This window comes from Triturus cristatus, chromosome 12 (assembly GCF_964204655.1).
Source record: "Triturus cristatus chromosome 12, aTriCri1.1, whole genome shotgun sequence".
Taxonomy (NCBI): Eukaryota; Metazoa; Chordata; class Amphibia; order Caudata; family Salamandridae; genus Triturus; species Triturus cristatus.
In genome coordinates, this window is record NC_140595.1 from 246,545,161 (window position 1) to 246,569,640 (window position 24,480).

General features: G+C 46.3%; 1 protein-coding gene across 7 annotated transcripts in view; it reads left to right on the forward strand.

Annotated features, from left to right (window-relative positions):
- Positions 1 to 24,480, forward strand: part of HACL2 (2-hydroxyacyl-CoA lyase 2) — a 1,062,010-nt gene that overhangs the window by 947,382 nt on the left and 90,148 nt on the right. For all 7 annotated transcript variants that reach the window (XM_085638401.1, XM_085638399.1, XM_085638396.1 and 4 more), the window contains exon 13: positions 23,676 to 23,746. In XM_085638401.1, the coding sequence (XP_085494527.1) occupies positions 23,676 to 23,746 (71 nt within the window). The remainder of the gene's footprint in view (positions 1 to 23,675; positions 23,747 to 24,480) is intronic.

Genomic DNA, 24,480 nt, shown 5'->3' on the forward strand with positions numbered 1-24,480 from the left:
ATACCACTAATTTGGTGATCCGTGTAGTCGCGGGTCAATCAGGGTACACCTACATCACTTTCAATAAAGGCAAACCTGTACTCATTGCATACAAATCACATTTGTACACAAATGCTGCAATGCGTTTTACATCCACGGAAAAGATATTGACAGCAGTACGAACTGCTGTTGTGTGAGAGAGAGCACTAGCACAGGGAAACGCATAATTGTCATGATTCCAGTACCGACCTAAGAGGCTGTTACCAGAGCAAGCATTCCAAACGCAAAAGCACTACATCCACGATGGATACAAAGGGCTCATTCTCTCACTGCAACAGATGTAGATTACATATATGATCCTACAATGAAAACAAAAGCATTTCTGCAGTACGAACAAGAATATCCTTTCCGAATGAAATCTTGCCTCTGGATCAGTATGAATGGATCATTTATACTGATGGATCTGCTTAGCCCGCTATAGGATCTAAACAGCAATATTCAGCGGCTTGCGCAATCGTTAAATTGCTGTCCATTATATCATTAAGCTAGTCGACAAACCGTAGTTGGGCTTTTTGTAATACTGCTAATACCTAGAAGATAGTCAAACAAGTCCATCTTAGTGGTGAAAAATCACACCTAAAGGTCGCTGTATTTCCTGTTTAAACATTAACTTCACCTCCACTGGGCAGAGGGTACTTTTTCCCTTTTGCAGAAATACTGCCTTTCCCTACCAGCTTAGTCCAAATGTGACATTGTAAGCCAAATGTTTAAAACATCGCCCTGTAACTGCACTTCTTCATATTTAATGCTCATAGAGCTGTCATTGACCAATACTTCAGATACCCTAAATACCCCGAAACATAACCAAACCATGTACAATTTAATTAGCAACACTTCAAAAATTGAGAAAAATATCTGTTGTAATTCTGCTGAAATCAAAACCAACAAGTCCTCTGAAATTGGATCCCGACATTGGGGTCTCCTAACTATTTATTTTCCCCAGTCCTTCATTATAAGGCTGCCTAGCTCACCAGCTGATGGCTTGTTGCTCAAATACGTCTTGCTGAGACATTAAGCCTTGCTAGAAAAATCTCTCTGCCTTCATTCCCCCAACCCGCAATTAACTCCTGCCCGCCTGTCTGTCGCCTTTTCTTGTTTTAAAAAAAATATATGTATATATAGTTTTGGGAGATTTTAAGTCACATCACAAGGAACATCAACCAAATAAAGAAAGACTACAAAAAAGGAGGAGTAGGGGAACAGTAAATAGAACATACAGGGATAAGTAATAATGCCCTCATGACAATATCAGCATGTACTGCATTAATGACCAATAGATTCTAGATTGATTAAGGAAGCATATCCATATTTTGATAGAAAACACAGGTTAAATTGACACGTAATAGACAGTGGTATGATTTGGGGAAAGGAGGCGCCACTCGGGAGAAATAACACCAATATTAAGTATTTAGCTCTTCGTTTTAGTAATGGTGCTGCAAGGTGAGGAGAACCACTGACCTCCCCAAAATTAGTGGCCTAAGCCAACTGAAAGATACAAGACAGAAATCCTCCTTTTTATTTCTGGGTGTTCAGACAGCTGTCTGAACGCCCAGAAATAGAAAGAAAAAGAACAAGAACTCACCTACGTGTACTTAATCTGTGCTTACGTTACACATGTCCTCTTGTAATTGTGATATAACACACATGTGCTGAGGATTTCTGTTTTACAGGTTAAAGGGACGTCTGACAGTTGCTGGGCCATCAATTAAAAGGGACCAGGAGGGAGCCAGACCACTTCCATGTGCCATCTATATGGAGATCACAGGGGCTTTATATCTTCAAAGCAAAGAGGATGTCAACAGGTCTCCACTCTGCTGGGATTTGGACATTGCGTCTTGTTTTTGGGCAATGCATGCATCAATGTATCCCATTAGGCTTCTGCTTGGGTGCAGTCTGATCAGTCTGCCCCATCGAGATGTGTCAATAAATAGGATTGCAGTGGCTGCCATATATTTTGTGGTCTGGTAGTGTGTGGTTGTAACATGGCATACGTGTCACTAGTGATATCGCAGTATATCAAGACGTTGAACCACGCCTTGACTGTTGGAACAGTAGATTGCCCCCAAATGTGACAAGATGTTTCTCTTAGCGAGGAGCAGTGCAACTGCAGCAACCCACCTCACCCTAGCGGTCAACAGTTTCACATAGCCCAACAGGGCCAGCAATGGGGTAGGATGTAATTCTGTTTCAATCATCTGGCTTAGATAGCAAAAGGTCTTCTCCCAGTATAGGTGCGCAACTCCATGCCAGATGCGAAAAGTCAGCATTATCCATTACGCATCTAGATGATCTTTGCTAATAGGTATGGTGTAATATAGGCTCTGTGGGGATATTTAAAATGCATTAATTTATGGCGATGATTGTATGATACGTAACGTGTTTGTTCGCAGCAGTAATACCATGTTTGATCTAGCAGGGGATATCCAGATGTTTTTCCCCGCTGCCCGGGCCTCCATTCCAACCGCTGGTCGAAGCAAGAGTGATAAATGATAGAGGCGGGAGACCTTCAGGGGGAGGGAGAGTATTGCATGTGTTGAGTTAATCAATCTGTGTAAAACAAATATGTCCATATAGGGCATGTCCTGTACCACCAGTAATTCTGCCATAGGCCGTAGCTGGCCATTGCAGAAAAGATCTCCCAGTGTATACAAGTTATATTTCATTAGGGTACGTTTAGTAAGTATTTCAGTAGTAAGATGTGGCCAGGGACTATCATCCAGTGGTATGGGGGAATAGATAGAGTCAGCGTTCAAGTAGTGTTGTAACTTACCCCAGGCCCAGTAGGTAGTTTTCAGCGTTTGTATCTCAGATGGAGTCTTGGGAAGACATTTAGGCATAATTGAGGACAGTGCGCATGGGTGGCCCTGTAACCATTCTGGTTTCAGATATTGCAGCCTAGCGTCAGGATACCACCAAAAATACGCTTAGTGTATTTGTGCGACTAAGTAGTATAGATAAGTCAGGGACACCAACACCCCCTCGTTGAAAAGGCATAGTTAATGTCAGCCAACAGATTTGCGGTTGTCTGTCAGCCCATACCAATCTTATTAGCATGCCTCGGAACGTGTCACAAAACTTAGTTGTAAGGGCAATGGGAATATTTTTGAACAAATAGAGAAATCGAGGCAGTACCATCATTATAATAATTGTGATTATGCTGGCAATTGAAAGAGGATGCTTAATCCAGCGTTCTATTTGTGCTCCCCTTTTATCTATGGCTGGCCCGTCACTGAGACGAATAACCTCCAAAGCACTACGATGTAAAAACACGCCCAGATATCTGGGGGGGTTCCTGGATGCTTAATCTAGCGTACTGTTTGTGCTCCCCTTTTATCTATGGCTGGCCCGTAACTGAGACGAATAACCTTTAAAGCACTACGATGTAAAAACACACCCAGATATCCGGGGGTTTCCTTACACCAATGCAACTGAAACTCTGTAGTGGATGAAGTCGTGGCCTCCGTTAATGGAAAGATCTCTGATTTATTCCAATTTATAGTGAGCCTGGAATAGACTCTGTAGCGCACAGTCTCCCGGAGCCAAGGAGAGAGGTTAACGTTGGGGTCTTGAATAAATAGCAATCCATCATCAACTTAAAACGAAGCCATCAATGGGCCACGGCGGAATCTCAACCCGCACTGCAGATGCCGCTCCTGTAAGTGGATCCATGGCAATAATAAACAAGAGGGGCAATAGGGGACATCCCTGTCTAGTGCCACGGGACAATGTAAATTGCTCAGTCAAGCTGTCATTTACCCTTAGCCGGGCCAATGGGCTTGTATGTAATAGTCAAACCAGCTCTGAAAAGCTTGCAGGAATTGCTCATTTTTGCAACGTGGCATGTAGAAAGGTCCACTTCAGTGAGTCAAACGCTTTCTCTGTGTCTAACAACACCACTGCAGCAGGAATTTGTTGGCTAATTTGGTGAAGCACCCCAAATACTGTGCGGAGGTTCACCGAGGTGGATCTGTTTGGGACAAAGCCTGTTTCAAACTGGCAAATTATCATATCTACCAACAACAAAAGACGTGTGGCAAGGATCTTGGCTAAAATGTTATAGTCCTGGTTTAGCAGGGACAGAGGTCTGTAGGAGACACACTGATTGGGGGGCGCATTGGGTTTTAAAAGAAGCGTTATCACCGCCTCTTGCATTGTAGGTGGGGGAATCCCACCTCCAACAACTCCCCATATACCTCCAGCAGATGGGGAACCAGTAGAGTTTTGTAAGTTTTCTAGAGAGTCCCCGTCAATTTGTCCATACCAGGGGCACGAGTGCCCTCAAGATCATTAATGGCGTGTGAAATTTCTTCCGCAGTAATGGGCGAGGTGAGGAACTGACGTTGCCCATCATCTAGCCATACTATAGTCACTTCAGCTAGGTAATCAGCAAGTGCGCAGTCTGTAGGAGGTGATCGGGAGTCATATAAACGGGTGTAGTAGGTGAGGAAGGCTGATGTGATATCTTCTCTTCACGCAAGTGTCTTACCATCGTCAAGTTCTATATGTGTGATAAAGGAGGACTGGTATTGGGGACGGAGCAGCCTAGCTAGTGTCCGACCGGGCCTTTCGCCCTCTCTGTATACTCGAGCCCGGGTATATTTGCCTAGGTAGTTCACCTTGTGCGCTGCTAGATTGCAAAATTCCAAGAGGAGCGTCGCCCACTCGTGTCCAGTTCCCGGTGGATAGAACACAGCACCCCGGCCTGTTTGGAGATACAAATTCCTCTGATGTGAACTTTGAAAGCTTCCTAGAGGATAGCCTGTTTCTGCACTGTGCCTGTGTTTAATTTGAAATATTCTATACTGGCTTGCTTCACTTCACTGAGAAAAACATCATCATGTATTTCCTCATTGGGGAACTGCCATTCTACATGTCGGTGTGCAGCACTGGGAATATGGAGGATTAGAAGAACTGGTGAGTGATCAGATAATGTGCGCGGGAAATGTTTGATAGTGTGAACAGCTAACATGAGCACGGGCTAACATGAGCACTGGAGATAAAAGCCAGGGGTCTATTCACGACCAGGTGCTGTATGGTGCAGACAAAAAGGAGTATTCCCTAGTGGTAGGGTTTTGGGCACGCCAAGTATCCGCCAAAAGAAAAGTGTGCATGTGGGAGGTGAGTGCTCGCACGGAGTGTGGTTTGGTAATCTTGCCCATGCCCATCGTGTCTAACTGCGGGTCAAGTGTAAGATGAAAGTCGCCATCCCCCCCATTAGTATTGTGTATGCTGAGAGCTGAGTGATGTGCGCCATTAAGTTGTGAAAGAAATCAGCTGAGTTAATTTTTGGGACGTAGACATTGACCAATGTAAGGGACTCAGAGGCTAGATCCCCAGCCACCAAGAGGTACTGTTCATCAGCATCAGCAACCACCTTTCGTTCCTTGAAAGGAACCGATCTGTGGATAAGGGTACACACCCCCCTGGAAAAGGTACTGTAGCTGGCGAAGAACCGGTTATCCCCCCACTGTGTTGCGGAGCAGTTAACAGTGTGCAGTGCATAATGAGTATCCTGTAAGTATGCTACTTGAACAGAATGTCTGGCCACTGCCTTGAGAATATGTTCAGCTTGCTCAAGTCTCTTAATGGTGCTGGGTTGTGTGTTCTCCAGCCTCGATATTCTTTGCTCTGCCACGTCAATGCGAGCCCCCTGATGCTCAATGCGAGCGTGTACGTCTTCCAGACGGGCTGTCATGGTATCCTGACGCGGCCCGATTGATTCAAAAATTGACTCTGTTCCACCATTATTGTCGCTGTCCCCTCCAGTGGGGGAAAGGGGGGCTGCCCCAGACAACTCCTCATTCTCCTCACAACGGGGGGTCCTGGTTACGTCAAATTGAGTTGACGCTCTTTGGGATCACTGGGGCTCAGTGACAATATTCTGTGGGGGTCTGCCTGAAAGGTTGCGGTGGGATTATGCCTCTCTTTTAAGCAATCTTAATCATTGGCTCCATTGTTAGATTGTCTTTCTGCTGTCGGATTTCGGTGTGTGCTCCAGATTGATGCCATTGCGATGTTCTTTTCAGCCTTCACAGTAACTCGCCCTTTGTCGGTATTGTGTTTGATTGCATTCCCCTTCTCCTGTATCAGGTCCTCGCAGTACTTTCGTCTGGGCAGGTCTCATGTCAACCTCTGCCCCAGGTGGGCCTCTCTTTTCTGGGCCTCTTTCCCTTATGCTCACTCTGTTCTTACAATGCCTAACCTGTGATGGAAACGGCGCTTTTACTATATTGCCCAGGGAGTCACGTGAAATACCCCTGGGCTAGCCTCCACCGTGTCCGTAATCTTTGCCTTTCACCCAAGCACGCCGAGCCCGTCAACTAGAGGAGCATCGAAGAAACCCTAGACCTCTTCAGCACCCAGTACCTTGAAGGTGAACATCATCCGGAGCCGTAAGCCTCTGCCGAAGAGGCTTTCTCGCCTGACAAGAGTTCTGACCTTGACCTCAAGATCGAACTCTTCCTACCGGCTCAGCAGGTCGTGAGTACAGCTTCAACACCCTTCTCCCCCTCAACACCACTCGAGTTTTCTCCCCATATGGGGTGCTCAGCTGCCCTGCACCCACAGAAACAGGTTTATGGGCTGCCATGACCTTCAGGCCAGGGTCGCCACCAACAGTCTACTTTGGGTTCTATGCCCAGATTTGGCTCAGTGCCGGGGTAAATACTGAAGCTAATTCATTCAGTGTTGCCACGTCCATGCTCCGCGTCAACCCAACCTTTGGGATCTGAAACGGTCAGCATTGAAACACAAATCAGTACCAGTGATAAAACATTCAGTGCCAATGAGAAAATTGGCAGTAGAACTGGTCCTCCAAAAATTGCAGGATGAACTTGACGCTCATTAGGAACAGATTGTCATCCACCCCCAGATGGGATGAAATCTCACACAACCTCCAGGGCCAGGCAGTCACATTTCAGAGAGGCAGCTTAGCTTTAAGGAAGTCCTGGAGCTCCCACCACCACCCAAGCAGCAGAAGAGGCTTGACAAGGCCATGAGCATGCTTCCGGAGCCATTCATCACACCACTAGGCCTCCAGTACCACCATCCCCACCTCCTTCTCTGCCTGACCCACTGTCATACACATCACATGGGGGTCACCAGTTTCTGACCTGGGTGAACACGGCGGCCGGGGATGACCAAACAATATGCCCCCCAAGGCGATCCTTGGGATTTTATGATGTAGACCCACCAGGGGACAGGTATCTTGACCTTTACCCTGCCAGCCCATTCGCACCAGACGACACTACCTCCTACCACAAAGTCTTGGATAGAGCTGGCTGCATCATATCATAATGTAGACATCCACAAGGAGGCTGTCGTAAAATACCCCCTCTTTAGAAATCTTTCCTCTACCCACAGTTCCATGCACTGTCTGTCAATGTTAAAAGTAAAAGGTCCCATCTACATTAGGGGACAACTCCCTTCCGATTCCCTGGTGGTGCATGCCGCCCGTAAATGGGAACATTCTAAAAGCGAAGCCCATCCTGAAGAAAGCAAACAAATAGACGCTGCCAGCAAGTGCATCGCAGTCTGCTAATTACTGGCACATCGTGAACTCTATCGGCCTGATTTCCAGATACAACTGAGCTGACTGGGATGAGATGGAGGAGCTCCTCCAACATCTCCCAGAGGAGGCACCGTAAGAGAGGACATGAGCTGATCTCAGAGTGCAAGCTCATCTCAAACACCACCAATAGGTGTGCTTTAAATGCTGCTGACCCGGCTGTCCGGGCATCAACTCCAGTGTGCTCCTTCTAGACACACCTGGTTCCCTGTCTCTGTCTTCAAGCTGAACGTTCAACAACATCTCCTCCACCTGTCCTTAAACTGGGTACATCTCTTCGGGCCCAAAGTTGATGAGATGTGGCCCCAAAGAAGCTGCCTCAGCCAAGCAGTGACTTTCCACTCTTTTCCTTCAGATGTTCTTTCCCGCCTGGCAACACATCACCTTAGACTGATGGTTACTAGACATTAAGCAACATGGTTACTGCATGCCTAAAACTCACTTCCACACTACTCAACATACCACCCAAAGATATATCCTCTCCATGGACATCACCGCCTGCTTTGGCACTCCTTCTTAAAGTGGTTATAGAGCCTGTGCCACAACACCTACAGGGCTCAGGGGTGTATTTTATCTACTTCCTAATTCCCAAGAAGGACGTGTCCCTCAGTCTATCCTGGACCTTGGGCCCCTCAACGAGTACATCCTGTCAGAACATTTCCACATATTTACTCTTCAGAATGACATTCCACTGCTATAGCAAGGCAATTTCATGGCTGTACTTGACCTCGAAAATGCCTACTTCCACATACTGACTCATCCAGCAAATCTGCCCTACCTCCGGTTTGCGGTAAGTGGCAAATACTGCCAGTTCAAAATGCTGCACTTCTGGGTGTCCACCGTTCCATGAGTGACCCCACCACACCTTGAGTTTTTCAAAATGTCTTGCAGTAGTAGCCACGCAGCTGTGAAGAGAGGGCATCCATGTATTCCCATACCTAGGTGATAGGCTGATAAAGTGCACAAGGCAACAGCATTGTCATGTACATACCCAAACCAGTATTAATCTGCTTCACTAGCTGGACTTTGCCATCAACACTGTGATGTCCAATCTCTAACCCCTTCAAATCCAACCCTATTTGAGAGCCATCCTTAATGCAGAGGTGAGCAAAGCCTTTCCCAGTCAGTCTAGAGTCAAGTTATTTCATGCTTTTCTAGCTCTTTTTCAGCCAGATCAACAGGTCACAGTCTGGACAGTCATGCACCTCCTTGGCATGATGGTCTTCTGCATCCCCATACTTCCCTACGCAAGGTTACACATGAGCCCACTACAGGAGAAATGCTTAATTCATCAATTGTTTCAGGCCACGGGCCATTGGGAAGATGTAGTTTTGATCAGCTGCCTCCAAACTCATTGCTCTCTGCAGTGGTGGAATACCAACAATTCGTTGACCCTGTCCTGCAGATTACTAGTAGAGTCAATGCATCTCTCACTGGGTGTGTGGAGGCATCTACAAAATATGACTGTTCAGGATCAGTGGGATCTCAGCCACAGGTGCCTCCACATCATCTATCTGGAGCTGTCCATCTAGCAATCAAGGCCTTCCTTCCCGACATAGTGGGCAAGGTGGTCCTCGTCCAGATGAACAACATGACAGCCATTTATTACATACAGAATCAAGGAGGCACTTGCTCTTTCCAACTTTCTCAGCAAGCTCAGTCCATCTGGGGCTGGACTCCCCACCACAGGATCCACCTGCTGGTGGACTACCTCCCTGGTGTGGACAACAACTTTGCAGAGTGTAGGAAGCTGGCTTTGTATATTATATGCCACTAGGTGGTTAATCCAGGGGAACCCCACAAGTGTACAGGGCTCAATGTAAAACCCAAAGTGCTCTATTAGTAGTAGGGTGGGCGAGCAGCCTAAGGCCTAACACGGAGTTGTCAAGCCTACAGCCCATGTACTCCTCATGGCTTCCCTGGCCCTTACAACCCTTAGGAGTGGACTTAAGGACTGTAGAGGTGTATCTACTCATGCAGATATGCCCTCACCTGTAGTATAGAACACCCTGCCATAGGGCTGTAAGGCCTGCTAGAGAGGTGACTGGCCTATACCTACAGGCAATGCTGCCTGGCAATGCACGCAGGCAGTGTGCCATGTCGACTTTGTTGTTTTTCCCCGCACAAGGGCATGCAAGCTGCAAGGGTAGTAGCATGGTCTTAGTTAAGAGGGTCCCAGGGGACCCTTTTCATCTCCCAGGCCCTAGGTAACCAGGGTACCACTTACTGGGGACTTACAAGGAGCTGAAGTTCCAATTGGTGACATGTTTTAGGCAAGAAGCACTGGCACAAGGGACCTGGTTGGCATGGACCCTGTGCACTACAATTAAAACCACATCAAATACCAGGCAAAAGGTGGGGGCTAACCATGTCAAAAGAGGCCCTTTCTCACACCAACCTCCTCAGCAGGATGAAGATACAAGTCCATGAGTGGGAACTATATCTGAGAGACCTCGTTCAGTACTTCCAGCGCTGGGGGGTTTTCAGACATGTACCTCTTCGCCACTGCACAATATTTGAAATGCCCAAACTTCGCCTCCAGATTCCCACACTCCATGAGGAATATGAATGGCCTAGTCAGGGATATTTGCCTATGCTTGTCCACCTCTTACCCTCCTTTAGCAATCTTCCCTCTCCCTAGTTGCTTCCACTTGAGGAAGACAGCCCTGGTTCACCACTCTCTTCGAGCTTTTGGTGGTCCTGCACAAGATTCTCCCCAATAGGCCGGACCTTCTAACGCAGAACCATCGAGAAATCGGACACCCCAACAACCAGGAGTCTCAACCGTGCAATCTGGTTCCTGAAATGTTTTAGATTGGTTATCTTGGTTCACGTCTTGAATAGAGTTTGGTTGTTTCAGTCTACGTCATGAATGCATGAATGTTCTTAAAGAAGCATGCAGGTTCACTACCCATACCTGCTATGCTTCCAACCGGAAAAGGTTTGGCTGCTACTGCCTTTCAAACCAAATTGACCCTTTAGCTGCAAGCATTCAGAACATTGCTTATCTGATAGAGACTTCTAGCTGCAGATTCCTTACCGTAGAATTATTCCCCGGCATCAGACTGGATCCTGAAATTTTGCATGAGGAGTACCTCTGCATGCCGGTAGGTGGCGTCATTTGGCTCTGCCTGGTGTCGTCCACCCTGAAAATTATGTTTGTGGTGCCTATAGAGGCGCCATCTAGGAGCGCTGGCATCAGTTAATTTCTGCGCCAGTCGCAGTTTTGTCAAAATCCTTTGAGGTCTTACATCCTGATGGGATGTCTTTCGAGAAGGCCTGGCTTGAAGCCATGCGGTGCCTTTCACCGTCAGATGTCAGTGACGGACCTGCACCTTATTTGCCTGTGGTGTTTCAAGCAGGACCATGACCCAAAGTTGGAACGACTGCTCCACCAGGCTTATGAACGTCTTGTGGTAGCGATTCCTCAAGCTCCTGGCAGCTCGACGTGCAACGCCTCAACAATCGAGGTCCAAGTCGAGAGGAGGGTACTGGGAGCAGTCGCAGAACCCGAGGTAGTCTTCTGATTCAATGTTGTCGAGCTATTCTGTTTAGTCCCACAAAAAGAAGAAAAGTAAGAAGTCAAAGCAATATTTGACTTCACCTCATCCGTCAGCTGTAAGACAAGGAGGGAGCATCGTCACTCGAGGCCTGGCTTCATTAGCCACTCTGCACCTCCCCAAGTTTCTTGGAGCCGGAGCGACCCCCGCCCAAATCTGAGAGTTTTATGAGGCCATGCACCTCATATTTGGGTGACCTGTTCCTGCTGGAGTTCCATCGGCCCTGTGGGTTTGGGAGGGGCCCCTGCAAGATTCACACTGATGGCTCCAACCCCAGCGGCAGCCGGGCCACAAGGATCTACAGATGGATTCGGTATGGCGCAGATCATACCATTCCAACCTTCCTCGGCGTCTGTCCCGAGGCCAATGCGCCTGGCGACACCCGCAATGCTATCCCCATCCTCATCTCTTACTCTAACACTGGGCCGGAGGCACTTTGGCCAATGCTGGCTCTGGCGCTTTGCCATCCAAGTTGGAGCCTGAGCCCTATTTTCATGTGGTAAAACTGGGAAGGGGTCGCTGGACCTTGAGGAATACCAGCCTTATGGTAAAGGCAGTATGGACTTGTGAGGATCTGGGTGAAGCCAGTGGCTTGGACATTTCTCCAGATGCTGGCATGCTTTGTCCCCCTACCGTGGCTACAGAGGAGGGAGCGTCTTTTGCTGTGGTGGTGTGTGTGGCGGCTGAGCTCCTTGACCATAGTCTACTCTCAGTGGTAGTCAAGACAAATGTCTTGACAGAGGTGCTGCAACCGGAAGGACCGCTACTCCTGTTCAACAAAGACCTCACAGACATCTTACTTGGGACCTGGTCCAAGCCCTACACAGGGGCAACTGTGATTAAAACGATTGCCCGCTTCCACCGTCCGGCTCCTGAGGACCCGAACTTCCTCCCCAAGATCCTACCCCAGAGAGCTTGGCGGTCCAAGCCTTAATTCCTATGTAAATCATGGCTCCTTCTCTACCGCACCCCCGGACAGGGAATACAAGAGCTTGAACTCTTTGGGGAAGATGATGTTCTCTTCAGGCAGCCTAGCATTGGGTTCTGTGAACACCGCTTGCCTTTTGGGCCGATATTCCCAATATTGCGATTGCGTAGGTTGTGCCAATGGTCCCGGTGGAGGCATGGACCATATTTTCTCAGGCTGTCACCGATTGGAGAGATGCAGCAAAGTTCACAATATGCTTTGAACTAAACTCCACTGACTCACTGGGCAGAGCGGTTTCATCCACAGTGGCCTTGAGGCGCCACACCTTGTTGAGAGTGACTGACTTTTCAGGAAATGTCTAATCCTCTCGTATGGACATGCTCTTTGATGGCTCCTGTCTCTTCGGAGACTAGGTGGATTCGGCACTAGAGAGCCTTAAGGACAGTAAGGCTAAGGCCCACTGTCACCCTCAATCTGCCGTTTGCCCCTTTTGTGGCCACAGAAGTGGCGTGCAACCACATCCTTACCCGTCCAGCCTCCATGGTGCACAAGCTTTCCAGCCTCCGCTTGGCCGCAGCTCCTACCAGCCCCGTGGGTCGGGTGGCCAGCGATCAGGTCAGTCTACAAACCCCCCATCAGCCGCAGCCTCCAAGCACTCCTAGTCTGCCCACTTACCATCATGGGCACCCAGTGGGCAGCAGGATTCGCCATCATCTGCGCCACCGGCAGTCCATAACATTGGACATGTCAATCCGTATTTTGTAAAGCGCAAACTACTCACCCTTACGGGTCTCAAGGCGCTGGGAGCTGTTGTGGAAATTAAGTGAGCTATTGCCCAGAGTCACACGGTGCTGAGCTGGGCTGCCGCAGGATCCGGGGATATAACCGTGAGCCTTGTGCTCCAAAGTCAGCTGCCCTGGCCGCTGCACCACACCTCTTCCACAGGTGGGTTTTGCAGATTGTCCGAAGGGGCTTCTCCCTCCCCTTCTAGACATTCCCTCCCTTTTAGCCACCTACTTACAAAAGGCTGACGAGGACTACCCATCTCTTCTTTGCCAGAAGTGACCGCACTTTTGGCCAAAGGAGCTATAGAAAGAGTGCTGACACCAGAAGTGGATCGTAGTTGTAATTCCCAAACTTTGTGGTGTCCAAGAAGGATGGAGGCCTTCGCCCTATCTTAGACCTGCACTCTCTCAACTGCCCCATGGATCCAGGAGACTGGATGGTAGCATTGGACTTGCAGGATGCATATTTCCACATTCCTGACCTGCCTGCCCACAGGCGTTACTTGCAGTTCACAGTGGGCCAGGAGTACTTTCAGTTCACTGTGCTCCCCTTTGCCCTTGGGATGTTCACCAAGGTGATGATGGTGATTGCAGCTCATCTGCTGAGATCAGGGGTGCCGGTCTTTCCCTATCTCAATGATTTGTTCTTAAAGATTGACTCGCTCCAGGGTGTCGTCTCCCCCTCCAGACTACGATGGACCTCCTGCATTCTCTGGGGTTCACAAAGAATGTGCCTTAGTCACAGCTGACTCCCTCTTAGTCGCTCCCTTTCATCTGAGCTATTCTGAACACGGTTCAGTTTCAGGCATATCCCGAACAGCGAGTCCAGGATATTCAGGCTAAGATAACGATGCTTCAGCCTCTATCCTGGATTTCGGTCAGGCTGCTGGGCCTCATAGCCTCCTGCATCCTGCTGGTGTCACATGCCTGTTGGCATATGCGGGCTCTGCAGTGGGTCCTGAAGTTCCAGTGGGCGCATCATCAGGGGAATCCCTCCGACATGGTCCAGATCTCGGAGGGAACGGCAAAAGTTCTCTAGTGGTAGTTCAGAACCGTGATTAGATCAGCCGCAAAACCCTCTACCTTCCGCAACTAGGTCTCACAGTAGTGACAGATGCGTCACTCCTAGGATGAGGCAGTTTTTCGGGAGAGGTGAAGAAAGGAGGACTCTGGTCTCCAGCGGAATCCGTGACTCCACATCGACCTTCTTGAGCTCCAGGTTATCTGTTTGACATTAAAAGTCCTTCTACCCTCCATCAAGGGAAGCCTAGTGCAGGTGTTCACGCATACCACCTCCATGTGGTACTGCTGCAAACAGGGCAGGGTAGTGTCGTGGACCCTTTGTCAAGAGGTTTGCGTCTCTGGACATGCGTGAAAAATCAGGGCATATCCCTGGTGGTTCAGCACCTGGCAGGCTCTCTCTTAGGCCAGAGTGGATGAACTAAGCCAAAGATGCCTCGTGGATCACGAATGGCGTCTCCATTCATAGGTGGTGCAAGGTCTCTTTAAGCAATGGACTGAGCCTTGGTTAGACTGTTCGTCACCAATGAAAACGATCAATGTTAGTAGTTCTGCTCGCTGACGTTTTCTAAGGTAACTCTTGCTCTGAGCCGTTTTTCGTCTCAAGTGGAGCTAAAACCTCCTGTACACCTTTTTGCCCATGCAACTCCTGCCTAGAGTTTTCAAAAAGATCAGAAACGACCGGGCCCAAGTCATTCTGGTGGCTCTGGATTGGGCACAGAGGGTCTGGTATCCCGAGCTGTTGAGCATGTCTATCGGTTCTCCGATCAGACTTCCCCTTCGGGAGGATCTTCTGTCGCACCAGAGGGAAGGGTTCTCCCTCTTAAGCTTTCAACGCACCGCCTTCTTGCGTGGAGATTGAGCAGCAACAGTTGACAGCTTTCGTCCCTCTGCCCAAAGTCTGCAATATTATTCTGGCAGACAAGCGCCCCTCCACCAAGACGTTGCACGCCTGCCGTTGGGGCAAATTTGCGGCATTGTGTATTGTACATAGGTTGTTGAAAGGTTTGCAACAAATGTTTCCTCCTTCTCCTTTTGTTATGCCTCAGTTGGACCGTATTCTGGTCCCGACGTTTCTGATGTGCGCTCTGTTTGAGCACTTACACAACTGTCTTGTTGGGCTCCTTACCATCAAGGTGGCCCTCCCAACTGTCTTGTCGGGCTCCTTACCATTAAGATGGCCTTCCTGGTGGCTATAACCTCTGCTTGGAAGTCAGTGAGCTTCAGGCCTTGTCATCTAAGCCTCCTTACCTGAACACCTACACAGACAAAACTGGTGCTTCTCTCAGGGCTTCCTTTCTTCCGAAAGTGGTCACTCCATTTCACGTATGCCAAACCTTTCTCTGTCTACTTTGTACGCTCCCCCTCATGCCACCAAGGAAGAGGAGCGACTTCACCTTTTGCACCCAAAAAGAGTGTTGTCCTTCTAGCTTGACCGCACACGAGAGTTCGGAGTGATGACCAATTGTCCGTGGGCAATGTCGCAGCAAAGAAAGGACAGGCCATGCAGAAGTGGACCATCTCCCGATTAGTATGCACAGTGTGTGCTTCTTGACGCACATTCACGAAGCACTGTTGCCTGGACAGTCAGGTCTATCAGGGCGGGTACTTTGCTTGTTCGGTCCTGCAGGACATTCTTGTGTGAATCAGTTTCTAGACCAATCTTCGGAGAGGTATTACTTGGAGATCTATTCCAAGGTAAGGAATCTGCGGCTAGAAGTTTCTATAAGATGAACAAGTTACTTACCTTTGTAACACCTTATCTGGTCGAGAGACTATCTAGCGGCAGATTTCTTACCGACCCACCCATCCTCCCCATTCTGCAAACGGATTTCTAGGGACAGTGCTGCTCCCCTTTCAGGGCCCTAGTTTTCCACACCAGAGGTCCGTGTTCTTCGTGGCTCTACGCTTCTGACGTGGAAAGTTTCAAAAGGAAACTGACAGAGCGCTGGGGTAGGCACTGCACACATCACTTCCGGTGCGGATGATGCCACGGCAAGTGACGCCACCTACCTCCGCTCAGGGGTACTGCTCACAAAAACATTTCCGGCTCCAGTCTGATGCCTAGAGGGATATAACAGATAAGGCGTTACCAAAGGTAAGTAACTTGTTCTTCAGGTTCATAAGGATAGGGTTGTCCTTCGCACTAAACCTAAATTTCATCCTAAGGCGTTCTCTCCTTTCCATCTTAACCAGGCTATAGACCTCACAGTTTTCTTTCCTTAACCTAACTCAGTTGCAGAAATGTCTCCTCATACCTTAAACGTTATATGGACCTTAATGTACTATGTGGATAGGACAAAGTCCTTTTGAAAATCTCAGCAACTTTTTGTTGCTTTTTCTGCACCGCAGAAGGGAAAGGATTTATCACAATTAGGCATAGCCTGATGGATAGTTAAATGTATCCAAACCTGTTACGCATAGCTAAAAGAAAGGGTCTTCGATGGCCTTCCTAGGAAACATCCCCATAGCTGACATCTGTTAAGCAAATACTTGGGTCTACACCACATACTTTCACTAAATAATACTGTGTGGACACATTAGCCCCTAAACAAGCCAACGTTGGTCAGGCTGTACTCCGTACCCTTTTCAGTCCTGTGCAACAGTCACAGGCTAGCCACTGCTTAGGGAAGGATTGCTTTACAGTTTATGTACAGCATGTGTATCTACAGCCACACATGGTGCAAACAAAAATGTTACCTTATAAATATCTATTTGTGTCATGTAGTGCTGTAAATTCGCAAGCGCCCACCCTCCTCCACGATGCCTCTAGTTGGTGCAGTTACCATTCCTAATTATTATCATTATGACCATGCTCATTGCAAGCAAGAAGTGGTACCAATTTACCTCATGACTCTAGAAGAATTCTTTGAAGAAAAACAGCTTCCGATCATCCAGGCCCAAGACTAGATGGCAGGAGTATGTACAGCATGTGAATCTGTAGCATCGCATTCCACAAATATGATTACAGAGTAAGTAACATTTTCCTTCTTGTTGACCCCAGATTGATAAGGTCACTAATAGGGAAACACTAAAAAGACGGCAGAGCTACACCCTTGCTCCTTCCACAAATATGGCCAATGCTCCTACCACCACCTGCCATTCCACAGCTAACCAAAACCATCCGTGCCTGCAGTGTCTGAAAAAATATGTTTTGGCCAAAGAAAATCATCTTCCAGGGACCAGAAGGTGACCCCATATGAAATGTTTCAGAGAAATCAACCACATTGTTTAAATCCCCTCCAACAACTGCTGAAATCCAAACTGTGTTGTGGTAGTGTGGCACCAGCCAGTGCAAAACTACGCCTGCAGAACAGTTTCCCTGCCCTCCCTACTCTACATGCAAAGTTTAAGTGACCAAGCAGTTTTTGAATCTTTCTCATCTCCATTTTTTCATAGCTACTGTAGCAGTTTCAAGCCTAAGAATATAAATATTGTCTTGGCTGCTTCCATTGTCTTGTGGCTAAAGGGACGCTCAAGGCCTCTGATATTGCCTCAAATTCCCTCAGTGCTTTTTCACATTCACCTTACTTGGGTTGTCCAACAATTAGAAAGTCACCCAAATAATGAGTTATTCTGAATGCCCAGATTTCAATTAAAAACACAATTGCAAAAAACAACGGAAACCCTCTGACAGCTTAAATGATATTGTGCAGACCATGGGTAACACTTTATCCACAAAAAAAATGTCTTAACAAAATCTATTCCCTACATCTCATAATCTAAAGGATTAACAGGCAACAACCGAAAGGTTGGTTAGTCACACTTAGTCAAGAGCGCATCCTTTCCACAACACACTTAGCCAAGAGCACACCCTTTCCATAACTGTACAAGCCATAAACCACATCCGCTTATGCAGTTTGTAATCCACTAAACTCGCTATCCTACAGGCCAGGACTGGTGATGTATCGCACAAACTTCTTCTTCAACCTTCTTGGCTACCACACCTAAAGGGGAGAACATCACATTTTCCATAGGCCCAGTGTGAAATTAGCCTACTATCCTGCTTCCCTACCTTCTTTGGAAATCTTGTATCTTACAATCTATGACATTTGTTTGGAAAACCGTAGATTGTCAGCAAATCTGCATTTTCTATGATCTTGATATCCTAGGCAAAAACCTTCCTTAAAACCCCAGCGTAATAAACCAGTATCATAGGCAAATCAGTTGCAAACCACTCTTGTAGGACCTGCAATTTAACTTGGGTAAAAATCCTTATTTCCAAACTGTTGTCCTCTCGTTTTCCCTCTGGAATTCTGCCCTGATGTAAGTGACTCTCTCAAGTATTGCACACTTGAGTGTCTTCCCCCACAATGAGGGCACTGTGGTAACTCCAACATGCCTCAGAGTTTCATCCTTGTCCTCTCCCTTCGACTCCCACACTTCTTAGGATGGGACGACCCTAAAATGGCCTGTATGGAACAGGCAAACCACTGGCTGTGGGTAATGATGCCTCTGGTCTTGTAGGCACCATAATCTGTAGCAATAACTCATTATCAAGCTCATCCTAAGGTTTCTCGCTGTATACACCAAACCTTAATTAAATTCCTCATCATACCTGTAACATTCAAAACACCCAAAAACCATTTGCATCTTTTTTACTGTATCCATGTATTTAAAGCTCCACTGCTCTTTTTACCAGTAGACAAGGTCTACATTGTCAGTGTTCAGTTTCCCACCTGAATTACATCCCCTGTCCCCTGCCTTGTCCCCATCCGTAGTTTCTTTTGTCTCATTTCCCAGGTTCGTTTTTCCCCATTTGGGTAGATCTTTGGGCTGCAATTTCTCTCTGTTCCCCTTGCACACCTACTTATGTACCTTATTCCCACCATGTGTGACCATTTCTCGCTCATTTATGGCTTCCCCAAACTGCTAAAGAACATGAATCTCCATATTAACTTTCTCTACCCTCTGATACTCCCATGTATGCCACTGCTTGCACCCACCTGGCTGTAATCTAACGTCTCTCCTGCCTGTCTTGTCTGTCTCTCTAACCAACCTCCTTCCATGACCCATAACTGTCTGTGTCATAGATATCTGCAAACCCCGATCACCCTCCCTCTTTTGTTTCCACATCCTTTTGCAAGGAATTTCCCTTTTTTCCAAATCCTCTTCTTCGTCATAATCCAGCTCCAAATCATCCATAGCTGTCACATCTTCTCCTGCCGTGTAACCTCATCACCCTAGTCTCTCACCATCGCCCACACCATCATACTCATTCCAGTCAAATCTATTTTTCTGCCACATTGTTTTAGATGCAGTATGATTCCTCGGTGTCTGGAAGGCCGCTTCACGCCGCTCCCTTCCTTTGGACCAGTGCTCTGAAACCTAACCAGTTATGGTCTCTGTTCCCTGGCCAACGCCAGGTTTGTTCCCTCATGGACCCAAGTGTGGTGGGACTCGCATCATGTCAGGAGGAACAGACCGTTACCCTCTCTTACTCCAAAATAGGTTTCCACTCCATGTTGTTCTCTCATAACCTATTGTCCTCCCTTCCATCTGGTGACCTTTCCCGCCTTCCTGCCTCTCATGCTTTGTCTGTCCACCATATCTTGGTTTTCACCCTTCCCCTTGCTGCCTCCACCTCTGCCCTCATGCATTAATAATGGGGTAATACCTTCCTATCGTTCTTGCGTCTCCAATCTCAATGACTCAGGTCAGCCTCAAAGATAGATGCTGTTGCGGCAGCCTTCTCTAGGTTCTATTGCCTGCCCCAGCTGACCTTACTTGCTCTGTGCATTTCCACTAATATGACGATTATGCATTGCCTGGGTTTATATTTGCACCCAGTGTGGTCTTATCAGCATTATCTATCATTAGTTATTTGGTGGCAGACCTTGGCCCCTCCAACAGCTCCACCTGCTGGGCGTGTACCGCTCTAACTAGTTGTATTTTACCCCAACGTCTCTAAACTATCTCTATGCCACATACATTATTCACCCTCCAGCATCACAGCCACCAGAGAGTGAGGTCAAAATGACCTTTCAGTACACACTATCATCCCAGGCCAAACCCACACACAACTGACCTATCTGGGGACCTCCTGGTCCTAAGAGCACACCACCTGCCTAAAGACACTGGGGGAGAAGCATTATTAGAGTGAATAGTCAGAGGATAGATGATGTTGGCGGATTATTGTTAAAAATCAGAAGCCGCACAGATCTTCTTAGATAAGTCTGGGCTCTTTTCTTTGCTGCTCTCAGACAGTAACACTCATGTTAAGACCAACTGTTTGAACAAGAAAGGAAATGTGTGTGGTTTTACTATACCCATGTCATTTTCAGGGGTGAGAAAAGTGTTGCATGCACCGTCCATGGGCATAAAACAAACCCCTGTAGTGCAATGGGGGCCCCCATTCAGTTCAAGACCAATGCATTTCTATGAGAAATGAGTGAGTAAGGTGTCCTTTTCAGATTTTAAAGGTTAGGGGGTGGGCACCATCACCACTGGAACCATAAACTGCAGCAGAATGTGAACAGAGAGAGCATTAAACACGAGGAAGCAACTGCAGTGTCTGTTTACTAGTGTACAGGAAATGCCACGGAGAGTGGTGGGGCAGCATCAGTCGAGAGACTTGGAGAGTACAGTACTGAAACCTTTCCAACCTCTACAGAATAAGTGTGTGATAAATATTAAATTATTATTCATGAATGATTCCTCTGTAGAATTATGTTAGGTTTCACAGAAAGAAGCAGATCCTGCAATAGTGAACAGGTACTGCAAGAGTAAAACACAGTAGCTGCAATTTTATATTGTTTATTGATCTGGCCTGGAGACAGGTTTAGGTGTCTTGCCAGCCTCATGTTTTCAGAAATACCATACAAAAATACATGCATATGAAGGGACTCCCAATCAACATTCTTTCACTATTGGTCTGTTGACGTGTCACTAAAATTATACTCCCTCCCACTCCAGCAGAAGATATAGATCCACAGACCAGCCCACTCCAGCCATTGGATTCCTTCACAATGAGTGAGTGCATTTACGCCTTTCACATGAACACGTACACCTATAAAAGAGTTCTTCAAAAATAGAAATTGTTCGACACTTGCACTTCCCAATGACTGATAGTCCCTATGCATAGTGGGATTACATCCACTATTTTCATAACTCTAAAGATATTTATTGTAAATTACAATTTTCATTCCTCACTATAAATCAGATTTGGTATATTTTTTTTATCCTATTGAAATCAAGCCCTAGTCAGAATAGCTGAAGTGTATTATGTAGATTTGTATGTTGAAACCACACACCCCCACAGGTTGGTGATTGGAATTTCACCCACTTGAGAGAGCCCTCTAGTAACTACTTGTGGAACTACGTCACCCCTATTGGAATGTTTTACGAGCACTGTCAGTATGCAGAAGCTCCTCATCACTCAAAGACAAAGCTTACACCCACCGAAACATGAACAGCCAAAGTAAGCTATCAGAATGTACTTGTACTTAGCAGTGAATAAAAGTTGATGTGATGTAATCGCAAACTTTAAAAAAAAAAAGAAATTAAGAAGAAATATATTGAAATCTGTAATTTTGACTCTTTATTAAAAGACAGCTTTGGCAAACAATGAATCCTATGTAAAACAAGCATAAATTATTAAAATAGCGAAAGTATGTATGCAAATTTCAATATGAATGGCGCACATTCTCAGCTTGGTGCAAGTCATTTGAAGCAGTTGCTTCCAACTTGAGCTGGACCTCTACTAACAACAAATGGAATTGCAGCCTTGTGCAAGAATTGGAACGCTTTTGCATTCAACATGTGGGGAACACCTGACACCTAGCAGTGACTAGTGGAACTGCAGGGTCATATAAGAATGTCAATACTTTTGCATTTGACATGTGAGGGAAATCTAGTAACAACTTGGGGAACTACAGCTTCAAGTAAGTATTTCAGTGCTTTTTACTTTTGAAGGACACCTGGTAACGACCAGTGGAACTGCAGCTTAATTAAAGAATTTCAATGCTTTCTCATTTGGCTTGCAAGGGACACATAGTAACGGCTTGTAGAACAGCACCTTCACAAAAGAATATAAATGCATATGCATTTGACTCGACATGGCCTTGAAGACCTGCAGCTCTAAGCAGGAATTTTAAAGAGCAGTTGCTTCTGACTTGAGGGGAATATCTAATGAAGTTCCGAAGGACTAAAGTCTTGTAAAAGGCTTCACACTGTTTTTTCTGACTCAAAAAGGACATCTAATAATTACTTGAGTTACTATAGCTATGTGAAAGGTCAGAGCAATTGGCTTTGTCAGTGCTTGGTTTAAATTATATTGCCATGAACACTTCGCACTCAAGTTACTAAATATTATTGCCTGTGTCCATGGCCTGCAACTAGACAACGGAGGACCAAGCAGAGGCTCGGACGATAGATTTTGAAACTTGGGAACCAGGTTAGAGTCATGGTGTCCGCTCAACGTCCTTTGATTCTGAGGAAATCACATAATCTCCCAATTCCTAATAAAAATAAAAAATTAATTTGACCTTGTGTAATGTTTCGTGGATCACGTAATTTGAACAATACATACAGGCCGCTACATAAAACTGCAAAAAATGAGGCATGCTCCAGTAATCAGGATGACTTCCATGCTACCCAAATTTGAGCCCATTTAAGCCACCTACCTCTCAAAGGATAATATTTTCTCTGTCTATTACCTACAAATGGACAACTGATGCAGAGGCAAGTAACTAGGGTGACTTCTAGAGTACCCATTTATGAGCCCTTCCAAGCTACCTGCCTCCCAAAGGAAGCATAACGATGAAGCAAAAGCGGGACGAGACAGAGCATCCTCTGACTTAAATAGAAAACGGAAGCCTATTAGAATTAGGTTTTTGGTATTGTCTTTGGAAAAAATCCATTCTATGAATGCGACCTTCTCTCTTTATAACAGAGAGCTTGCATTGCTGTAACAGAGGATTAAGCTCGCTTCTACACACTCCATTACTGAGCCCACCATCAGTGATACCCAGAAAACCGCAGGAATGAGCCACCAATCTTAACTGCAATGAAGAGAGATGAACTACTTCTGTCCTTTCACCAGAATAGAGTCCAAATATGTACATCCTCAAATAGCTTCAGACTGATACGAAAACTTGAGTGACCGTCCACCAGTCCAAGTCGTGAAGTAAGCTTGCTCAAACACGTCAACAGCTGGTGAGGCAAATCCTAAGCCCCATTCTGTATTTCTGCCTTTGTACAATGTTGTGCATGTACGTTGTTTTGTTTTTGTATGTTGTGTGCTGAAGTGCATTCTTTCCAGGCAGGTAAAGGAAGCACCTCCAGAACCGTCCATAATGCAACAAGAGTTTCTGACACTATCCAGAGGCTTTACACAGTACCCTTAAATAAGTGCTTCTAATTCAACATTTCTTCATGTGTTCTCGCCACATGCACCTCACTAGTATTCCATAATTTCCTCTCCCCTCGGCTTCTCTACCGCTTAACACTTTATTTCCCTCCATTCACCTCAATCATGCATATAAACTTGAATAGGCCGTGTATATTTGCCGTCCTCTTGCCTCCTTAAAGAGAAAGGAATGCAACTCAAGATCAGCCACAGACGTAATCTTAAAATAAATATATTTTGAAGGTATAGATGTATTTATGTAAGTACTTGTGGAGCACTACCTACCCGAAGAGCAATGGCGTGCTGAATAAGATGTAAACATGCCAAAAAGGAAAGATTAAGATGTATGATAATAACCATAATGCTTGGCATGCCAAGCGAATATGAACATGAACTCAGTTCTTAAAGATTGTATTCAACATTTCAGGTGCTTTTGGTACATTGGGAGTTGGCGGTGGATTTGCCCTGGGTGCTAAACTATGCCGGCCCGAATCAGAGGTACGTTCCAATCGAGTATATTTGGTTCACTTTGAAAAGCAAAGAAATGATTATTGCAAAGACTACCTAAATTGTAGAGAGGCGCTCGAGGAATGAAGGCGAGTAACTCGTAGACTGTTTTTTGGTAGCTTGTGTACCTTCTCAGAGGAGAGAAAATAAACAGTATCTACAGAGTATGAAATGGCTTTGTTGAGCTGATTAATGTACATCCTTTTATTCCAGTTTTGATACCTGACCAAAAACTGTGCTGTTCTTGTCAAATTCTGTAACTGCCTGAGGCTTGTATTGTAAATATCAATATGTGTAATTGTGTGTGATGTAAAAGAAATGTACTATGTGCTTGCCCACGTTCTCAATTTCTTCTGCTCTTTGGCACATTCTGGTTTATATAATCCTATATCAGCTGGTCACCACAACCTACATGTGCAGCAATTCCTATCAGAAATGTTCCTGCTGCAATAAAAATATTTTCGGAGAAAAATGTTCCGTTGCTTTTTGAAGCTAGATTTCCCATATGTCAAAAGAAAATACCAAAAGTAAAATAAAACCAAATATACAAATATTGTGACACCGAGATTTCTCTGACAACTTCATTCCCCTCATAAAATATTAGCGAAACATTGGGTACAGGGCATGACCTAGAACACCACTGGTCTCCCAGAAATTGAATTCTGCTAAAAAGCTCAATTCCATTGTCCATCATGGTCACCTTGAATGGGGAGTTGCCAAGGTGC